This window comes from Cyphomyrmex costatus, unplaced genomic scaffold, assembly GCF_001594065.2.
Source record: "Cyphomyrmex costatus isolate MS0001 unplaced genomic scaffold, Ccosl1.0 scaffold241, whole genome shotgun sequence".
Classification (NCBI taxonomy): Eukaryota; Metazoa; Arthropoda; class Insecta; order Hymenoptera; family Formicidae; genus Cyphomyrmex; species Cyphomyrmex costatus.
In genome coordinates, this window is record NW_017276489.1 from 698,342 (window position 1) to 708,726 (window position 10,385).

General features: G+C 34.7%; 1 protein-coding gene across 1 annotated transcript in view; it reads right to left on the minus strand.

Annotated features, from left to right (window-relative positions):
• KCNQ (KCNQ potassium channel) overlaps positions 1-10,051 on the minus strand; it is a 33,925-nt gene extending 23,874 nt beyond the window's left edge. The window contains exons 1-2 of the mRNA XM_018540347.1: positions 9,748-10,051; positions 6,570-7,122 (exon numbers count right to left, since the gene is read on the minus strand). Of these exons, the coding sequence (XP_018395849.1) occupies positions 6,570-7,122; positions 9,748-10,051 (857 nt within the window). The remainder of the gene's footprint in view (positions 1-6,569; positions 7,123-9,747) is intronic.
• Between the last annotated feature and the right edge of the window lie 334 nt (positions 10,052-10,385).

Consider the following 10,385-nt stretch of genomic DNA (forward strand, 5'->3'; position numbering starts at 1 on the left):
TTATTATGTTAATTGTGTACATACACAATTATAAAATAATATAAATTCTGAATCAAAGAAACTTTCTATTATGAATAAATATAAAAGATAATTTTTCATGAAAATGCATCTACAAATACAATATTAGACGGTTTAATGAAAGAGTCAATTCAATACTAAAAAGATATTTCAATAAATAGTGTTTCTTATATGAGCAATAAATTCTATATTTTTTATAATTTTTTATGAATTTTAACTTTTTATGAATCTTAACTTTTTATGAACATTAACTTTTTATGAATTTTAACTTTTTATGAATCTCTAGAGACCCTTGTTTTTAAATAACAAATATGCTTTGATGTATGTTACATATGCTGTTACATATGTATTAACTATGTTGTGTACTTTCGTATGTTTAATAATAAAATATAATCTCAGTGCAACAAGATTTAAGGTCGCGCATAATATCGAATTCCGATTATAAATGTAGTTTCGCAAATGTGTTCGTGAGAAGAATTACGATATACATGTATGTACCAAGATTCACTTGCACGTTAACTTTTACAGTGGAAAAATTCACGTTTCATCTTCTCGGCCACAATTTTTAAAATCCTTATTGTGAATCTTAATCGATGCTACTTATCGATGCTATGCATCGCACGAACTAACGATGTAGAAAAAAAAGATAAAACGACGTGAGACAGCAAAACAAACCCCGCGTATGCGGGGGCATGAACGGGCCGGTAATTGCTACGATCTCACAATCGATCGACACTTTCGTTGTTTGTACAAGTAATTTATTATTGAGCGTTACCTCGTTAAGCAACGGGACGAGTGCGCGGCATTAACGAAAGCGTGCGGCCTCCGTCGTGTGGCTCTTTAAGATGGCGTGTCAAGAGCCTATAATTCCGACGTATGTACAGCACTTCGTGGCTACACGGGTCACCTTCATCGACCTACTATGATAATTGTCTAACATATTCTTCCTTTTTTCCCCGAGCATCGCTAGGAACTCATCCATCTTCCGTCAAGCGTCGGACATCTCGCTACTCGCGGATAACACGCTTTTTGTTTGGCCGTGGAAATGCCAAAGTCACGGGAATGTCCGTTGAATAATACGGAAAGTAACAATTCAACGTATCACCGAACTAAAAAACCCCTTATTCGTTTCATGTAATTGATTTTTTTAATTTCATTTCTAAATTGTTTTATATTATTTTATATTGCATTGTATAGTAAAGCAGATATATTTCATTTCAGAGCATTTACCAATACATATCATGGAAGAAATTATCTGATAATTGCTTATTTTTTCAAATATATTCTAAATATTCAAATATTTAGAAATAAATTGGAATATTTTTTTAAATGCAAATTTAAAATAGATGTAATTATCATCCGGATTTTTGGTCTTGTCTTCACGATTATAAACAAAAAAATCAAAAGTTATTCATCCAGCTAGAAGAAATATTGAGAAAAATAAAGAACTTTAATAAAATAAACACTATCACGCATAAACATTTCATTCTTCAACTTCCAAGAAAAACAACGAAAGATAAAATAACTATAAAAAAAGCATTTAAAAGAAAAAAATCTTTTAAAATAAAATAAAGCTTATTCCTAAATTTAAACCGAACTTATCTGAAAATCTAAAATTTTAAACAAGACTTATCTCTCTATTTGCGAGAAAAATAAAATCTTTAGGAGAAATAATTTAAACATAAAAATCTTCGAATTATGACAAAATTCTCTGAAAATATTTTTAATTCTCGAAGTATTATTAATAGAAAGAGATTTTCTTTGAAAATACTTGATTTTTATAAAAAGTAAACACATCGTACATTTAATCGTTTGAAAAGGCTTCACATACCAAGAAATAATATCTCAGAAAAAAAAAAACCGAATTTATTATAGGATATTTTGTAGAATTAAATTGAAAAGCTATGTCAAAATCTATAATTATCAATATTAACACTTACACATGTCAATGGACGGCACGATATCACTTATGGCTAAATATATATAAAATGATTGAGCGTGTACATCCCTTGTATATCAATTAACCTACATGCGATCGAAGGAAGATAGAATGTGCGTGTATGACTCCTACAGCAATAATGTCACGTTATGTCGCATCATTTATTCATATCCGCGGTTTAATTACAAATGGATCTCCGAGGGCTCGGAATAACGTAAACTTCTCTGATCGCGTGAACCGCTCGATATGTGCGCGCAGATAAGTATTTACGCATTAATCATTTTTACGGAAATTACATTTACGCGTGCTGTACTGTATCTCTAATAAAACAAAATTAATTGAGAAAGAATGTAATTGTAATTCATTGATAAAGAGAATAAATAATAAAATATTTTTTTTATCACGCGTGATGGATGGGTATACGTAATTCTCCTGTCATTCCCGACAAATTGGAAAAATGGAAAGGTTAAAGGTAACATTTCGCCGAGATGATAAGATAATTTTTTTTTACTGAAAATCAGCTCGTGCCTGACCGTTTATGCAACTTTGTGAAATTATGCCCTGTACTTCATATTATTGTAAAGAAATCGCGCACGTCCGATGTTTCATTTATCGATTTACGTGCATCTACACAAATTGGTTGTGATTTCCTGATCGCTTGATTCCATTCTCAGATTCGCGCTTTCTAGTCGCGTTTAAATTATTGAAAAATTTAGTAATGACCTTCCACGGCACGATGTATAATCTCCATGGGCATCATTATATGCGCGATATCGATATATCAGTTTGCGCGCGTGCGATTCTCATCTAAAAATAACAGACCACACGCAAATAGCTTGCATATGCATTGGGCCTAACAACATGCTGCCATTTACGCCCGTTTGAAAGTAGGCCAGTCGAATTAGAATTACCTCTATTAACAGAGCAAATTTCTTTTATCGTTTAACACCACCACACCACGTACAAGATAATACGCTTACGTCACATTTAACTGACGTTTTCAAACTCACAAACTGATAATTGCATTTTTCAGAAAAAGTTACTCATATTTTAATACTGCAATGATGAAAGCTAAGATTAAAGATTTAAATTAAATTAATGTAAAACCATTTTAACATGATGTAATGTTAATGATAGATTTCTCTTAAATTCTTTTCGATTTAATATATTTCTAAAAATTTAATATTATTTTATTGTACAGTAATTAAAATAATAACAAAATGAAAATTGTAAATTTAGTAAGTGTAATTTATTTATTATATTTTCAGCTTCAATTTAATATAGAGCTAATGGGTATAAGATTCCTCATATTGCAACAGAGTCTCTCTTGAGATTGAATGACTCTTATCCCGTTTGCTTGCTATTATCCTCCCTCCCCGATCATATTAACATCAGGTTAGTAATAGTACGATAAGAGATAATAACAGGTACTGTAACGCCAATCGATATAGGATTACTCGAGCAATTAAATATTTACAGCGGCGTTTCGTGCAGCGCAACTTCATTAGTCGGCTATCTAACGATTGTATAAACGACGCTACATTAAAGTCACACGAAGACCACATTTTTCGCTATGATTATGTAACAATCGTATATGGTCGACAAGTTAACAAAAAATTTGAAAATTTGTATCTTCATATTGCTATAATTTTTAGAGAAAGGATTATAAACTATAAATTTATATTTCGTGAAGATTTTGTAACGTATGTGAAAACGTTAGTGTGAAATGCAGCGATACTTCGCAAAATTATTTTTCAATACCGATGGAATCTACAAGCATACACACTTCAAAGCTATTGATCGACAAAAAATGTTTTCAAAAGATAAAAATTGTAATATATAAGTGCGTGTGTGTAGCATGGCTAAAAGGATTTTAAAAATCTTTGCAGAGTATAATCGCCAGATAACTGTTTTAATAAACTTAACCATACTTTTAAAATTAAGATATTAAAACATAAAGCAGACGCAAAAAGAAAAATATACAGCTGTTCGGTAAATAGTTGTAAAAACAAATTATACGGATATTTTCAGTATGCAGGAAAAATAGATATATGTTTCCAGAAATGAATGGCGTGTTCGACATAATGGTAGTACCTTGAGTACAAAATGAAAGACGCTTCCGTGGCAATTTCCGAGTGTAGCGTTTTACAACTTTTGCGTCGTCAAAAATAGCGACATATTATCAAGAAATCCCGCGCGTGTTGCGATAAGACGTGCAAAAGAATTTTAACGTATCTGTTATTAACACATTTATCTCAAGTAAACTCGGTTATAATATTTCGAGAAAATTGTGCAAGTTCGTATTAACCAACTTTAAGTAGACATTTATCACACGTACGGCTATTTCACACAACGAGGAGATATCCTGAATTCGATTTCAACTGCATAAGAAATATAGTAATTCTGATAAAAATGTTGTAATTTATAAGCATACAAAGTGTTTCACTTTTTGCACATTATAGATATCTTTGATTGTTATTATTTTTACTATAAAAAAGAATCAAGTCCAAAGGCTTTGATGTTAAAAAATAATACACGAGGAGTCCACATGAGTTAAAATATCAATGACAGAGTACTGTATAATATTGTGTGTATGATATAAAACAAAAAAAAAGGACTAATGGCTTCAATTTTTCACACTCTATCATTCGCGTTCAAACTTAAACGGAAAGTATCGACAAGATAAAAAAAAGCGAGAAAACTTACTATATGTATTCGTGCGACGATCGATTTGCTTCACGGATACATTGCCGCGTTTTGTTTTGATAATGAATTATTTAAAAGGCTGCGGTGCTTGGCGACAGTTTGAAAGAAATGAAAAACAGTCTATTGAATAATGCACGAATCCGCGAAATTTTTCAGTGGATGATGCCTCCCGGAGCAATAGATGTACTTCGCCAGCCAATGTATACGTTTACATGACATGAAGCCAAAGCATAATAAATGTATGCTGTTTATTAATATCCTAAGACTATTTTAATTTTCTTACATGAATACACACTTATATAGTGTAAAAAAAATATAAAAGTCGAAAGAAATCCACCAAATTGATGACTAAACAAATAAAGATAACTAAATAGGACATGATACGACGAAGTACAATATGATATAATAGATTGCAATTGACTTTAATTGGTTCTTCTGCTGTTATTAAATTTTTTACATAAAAAAAGTTTCTTTTTCTGCTTTTCCGTTAAGATATCATATAATAGAAATCCTCTAACAATTGATATAATTTTCTAAAACAATGGTGGAACAAAAATATAGAGATAAAAAGTAATGAGGATATTTTCGAAGCACTGTAAATATTTTTAACGCATGAAAATAGAAGCGTAAATATTATTTTCGAGGAGAACTTACTGACAAAATTAATCGGTTTTACCGTCTTATTCTAGCATCACAATAAAAACACATTTTCATATACAGTCACAAATATATCTATGTATGTATACGTTCTCAGAATACTTAAATGCAAAAAAAAAAGCAAAATATTGTGTAGTACTCTTTCTTTCATATTCTGCTTTTCAAGAAATTTCAAACTTGTTTGCATTTTTCAACAGAATACATTATGAAATTAAATTTATAAAACTACGTAAAAATATGCATATCTCAAGTGAACCTATTTTTATCGAAAGAATGCAAAAGAATAAAGTAATTTATTACACTCGATCTAAAAGTTTTCTCGTAGCAATTGGTCTCACATAACTAATAAACTATCATGTGGTTCGCTATTCTATATTATATAGTAAGATACTTTTAATAAATTATCACTTCTACAAAGATGAAATTAATAACCATTTAATAAAGATAGTGTGTAATAAGTTGAGAGTATTATAGACATTAAAGTACTTTTAAAATTACAAGAAATCAGTAAATCTATAGTAAAAATTTAAAAATTATAGCAGCCTTTTCACTGATAAAAATGCTACATAACATACTACCACGTAACATTTCAACCAACTTCTGTAAGATGCAAAAGGAGCAGTTAATAATTCAAGTTATAAAATCTTGTTGCTTATATAAACAGTTAGTTAAAATGCAAATTCCTCGTGTCGACGATGGAAATATAGAAGTTGATATCAGTTGTCTTGAGAGAATAAAATATTTTATTGACACTCTCAAAGTTGAATATTCTCAAGTTATATTCGATCGTCGGCGTTATATCGTTTGTTATATCGCTTTTCGAATCAGGCCAATGATGAGCAATAAAGTCCTATGTGCGAGGTATCTGTTTTCCGATCAAAAATCAAAGATTGCGTCCGATAAACAGACTGATTCGAGCAAGTGTTCGATTACAGACGGGAGAAGTCCTCGACGTTGTCGAGGATTTGGGGCACGCCAGGTGTCAAAGGCCACAACGCGATGCCAAAATCGATGCTACACGAAGAAAACGGAAACAGGAGGAGTCAGCTCTGACGCAGTATCTTATATCCCCGTTTTCTAAGTAATGTTTAGTTCTTGATAGCGAACAAATGTGTGTACTCTGCTAAAGTCTTCGAGCAATTGTAAATTGGTGTTTCTACAAATGGTTCGTAAGAAATATCAGAAAACGTGTTAATTGCAGGATAGTAAGAAATAATGTCGTTCTGCTCGAACAGAAGTGAATACTCACACAGCGAAATGGTAGACAAAACACAGCCAACCACCGGGATGTTCGAGGAATACGTAGAGGCGCTCCTGAAAAGTCTTGCCCCTCTTATGATGGAACACGTACTTGGCCTTGAAGGCTTGATCGATCGGCAAATAGATCGGGTAGTAAGGATCGGGCATGCCGGTCTGATCAGGACTCGGCGGTTCCTCCTCGGCGCCAGCCACGTCATTATCAATGATGTCCTCCTTGCTCTTTTTACGACGGTATTTCCGCTTCATGGGCGTCGGCACCCGCTTGTGGTGCGCCTCGCCGAAGCGTGGTGAACGGAAGCGACGTAAGAAAGTGAAACGATGCGCGGGTGAATGCGATTCCTCCGCATTCGCGCCGTTGTCTTCGGTGTCCTCGGTCTCACTGCCGGGCGTCTTCAACGCGGTGTCTTCCGCCTCGAGACTCTGCTCGGCCACGAGCTCGTCCTCGCTACCCTGAAGGGCAGCGTAGGCGGTTGCGGCGCTGCATCGCTTTTCGGCGTGCCTAGAGCATTGGTCCTTGCTTCGTGGAAGACTCTCGTTGTCACCTGGACATTTCCAGGATTGACATTGGAGCCGAGACTTGGGAGTCAGAGATCGCGCCGCGATTGCGACACCGACTCGTTACTCGTTACTTGAGGCTCTTGAGAGATCAACGCGATAAAATATGTCGCTTTTCTCATTCAAATTGAGGATTGTTGCTCACGCGTCGCGAGGCAGAAACCCAGTTTTAACTATTGTATGTAATACAATAATGTGTCGATGACATCATGTTTCTAACATGGATGGATAATTTGATTTCATTTCCGAAATGGTCGTCAATGAGAGAATTCAATTGAACCTCAGATGAATCACCGACAATAAATAGATAGATCAGTTATCGTGCGGAGATTATCAAATATTTGACGCGGCCAGAAGCATTTGCAATTCTAACCACTGGAGAACCACGGAGTAATAATCCCATCCTATAATGCGCACGAAAATCCGTCTGCGATCGAGAAGCTTATTTGCGAAATAGGATCGATAAGAACATCTGTTATTAAATGCATTCCTCTGAATAAAACATTTTAGAGAATGATGTGAAAATTAACAAATCATTTAAATGGAATGTTGGTTCAAGATCTCTAATTCTGCGCTTATATAAATCGGACATTTTTATTTCGTGTTTTGTCTTTTATTAAAAAAAAAAAAAAAAAAAAAACAGTCATTATTTAATTTACAATAATTTACGTGTAATTAAGTAAAATATTTTTGTTTCTTTTTAGTAAACAAGTTTTATGTTACATGGATAATAATATTCTCATCGTAGTTACCATCTGCACTTTCAACATTTAATAGTTGCAGAAAGAGTGGTCGTTTTAAAAGATAAAGCAAGATTACCTCGGCCAGTTCTTTACTCAGCTTTTTTGAAATGAATGACTTGTCGTAAAAGTTTCTTATTCCCAATGGGGACAAGATTGAAAAACCGAGTAGATCGTGCTGAAAAGAGGACCATTTGGTTGCAGTGTCTTGCACGAAAAATAGAAGAGATGCATTTTTAATATTAAAAAGATCGCCTGCCGCGATTAACATTGATAGTGGAGTAACGAAACATCAATGTTGCACATATGCGTTTTTCTCACGTCTTTCCACATTACAGTTGTCGTACTGCATCGGCGACTGTATAAGCAAACTTGTACAAAGGTCAACGGCGTGTACATACATTAATCGATCTCATGAATATTAAAGTGTTTCGATGCATCAAAAATTTTTATATTCAGGAAATATTTACATCATTAGTTACTCAGAATAAAACGTTAATTTTATGTTCCGACAAAAAAAAGGCCGAGTTTCTTTTTAGAAAAAAAATTAAATGTTAAAATATTGATTATTTACGGTTCTCGTGAAGGATTACTGATAATTACACGCAAAATATTATACCATAATATGGTGCGGCATTATAACATAATATCTATCCTGCGTGCGACAGGACGCGGGAGAGTGGAATTATCGAGAAGGCGGAACAATAGAAACCACAAATCCGACTCGCGCGCTTGTACATTAACGCGAATGAATTGTCTACGGAGCTCTATTTATAAAAGCGTCCACATCTTTCGTCGTTTCTCTCTTTCTTTCAGATGACGAGACATTAAAAACTCTGTCACATGAACAGATTCAACCGCGTCGCGAATCAAGCCTCGAGTATCGAGCGAAGAGACATTATCATATCTCTCTCTCTCTCTCTCCCTCCCCCCTTCCACTCTAATCGAGCAGAAGTCAGGCTTCGCAATTCTGTCTCTCTGTTAAGCCACGCGAAAATTCACGAGCTACGCGAATTTTCGCTTCTGCTAGAAAGGGGTATCTAATATTCGTCTGTCACGCGCAAAAATGTATGCATACGTGTTACACGCGTTACCGTCGTGTTCCTTTTTCCTTTTCCACGCATTTTGCAACAAACGGTCTATTTCACATTACTGCGACGTTCATATTGCTACGCGACGTTCTTATTAATTCAGAAGAATGCATAAATTAACACCGCGGAAATACGAGTTCTCTTTGGCGAAAAGCCTCTGAAAGAAATGTAATTTTTAATTAATACGGTTTTACACGACTCTCAAATTGCTCCTATAAATGGTACGAGACCGTAATATACTAGAAAATGCAAAACATTCATTTACAAAACAGTAATTACGTTTAAATGCATAGTTACATAAATATGTATAGCAAACGAATTTTTTATTCATAACAAATTTAATCTTTCGGTTCTCTTTTTAACAAAATTTAAAACTGATTTATATTTCATCTGTGAATAGAATTTTGTTAATTATTCCGTATTTTATGTTAACTCCAAACGTATTTTAACTGATTCTTTATTTCCTTCGCAGAACTAATCGGAATTTATATAAAGAGAGAGAGTTTTAGTTAATCTCTCTCTCTCTCTCTCTCTCTCTCTCTCACTCATAAATGGTAGACTCGCTAAACCACATTGACAAAACGACCGACAAACCGCGGTATAAATATTCCATGACGTGCAACAAATGTAACGTGACCCAGAACAGTGGTTATCCACGTCACGCTCTTTTGCGAGATTACTTAACTTAGGGTTCGTGCAATAACAATAATATATATATATATATATAATATAAATATATAAATCATGAAAATTATGAGAACGACACTTCAGTCTCGTATACCTAAATGACTGCACTTATTGTTTGGATGACCTTGGCAGTTAAAGTGACCCTGGGCATGCGACTGATATGGATACTGATGTCGTTGCTGTTGCTGCTGTTGATTAATTGGCGACTTGAGAACACTCAAAACGAGGTCCTCGCGAGAAGGTACGATCCGCGTGATCTGTCGGCTTTGCCGGAAAAGAGTCTCCTGCTCGCCACGATTCATTCTACAGCCGAGACGACGACGTTGGAGATAAAATCCTGGATACCACTCGCGTCTCCCCCGTCCTGGACCGCTACCTAGCATAACGGCGTGCAGCATCCCGGCTCCAACTTTCCGGTTATGGTTGATGAGCGGCTCCTTGTTTGCCGGACGATCGCCCGATCACGCGGCTTGTCCATGGTCTCCGAAATCACGAGTCACCGAAATCCTCGTTCACCACAATAAAGATCGTCCTGGGATGTGAAATATTGCGTAGCAATAAACCCTCGGAAGTTTAATAATCTAATCTTCGCAATACGTTGTTCCTTTGTAAATTATTCATCACGGGACAACGGTATTGTACAATTTGCTTTTCCCATTCTATCGCGTTAAAATGTTCATCGTCATCGATACAAGAGAAAAAAAGAGAGATTCAACTCGTTATGATCCTATC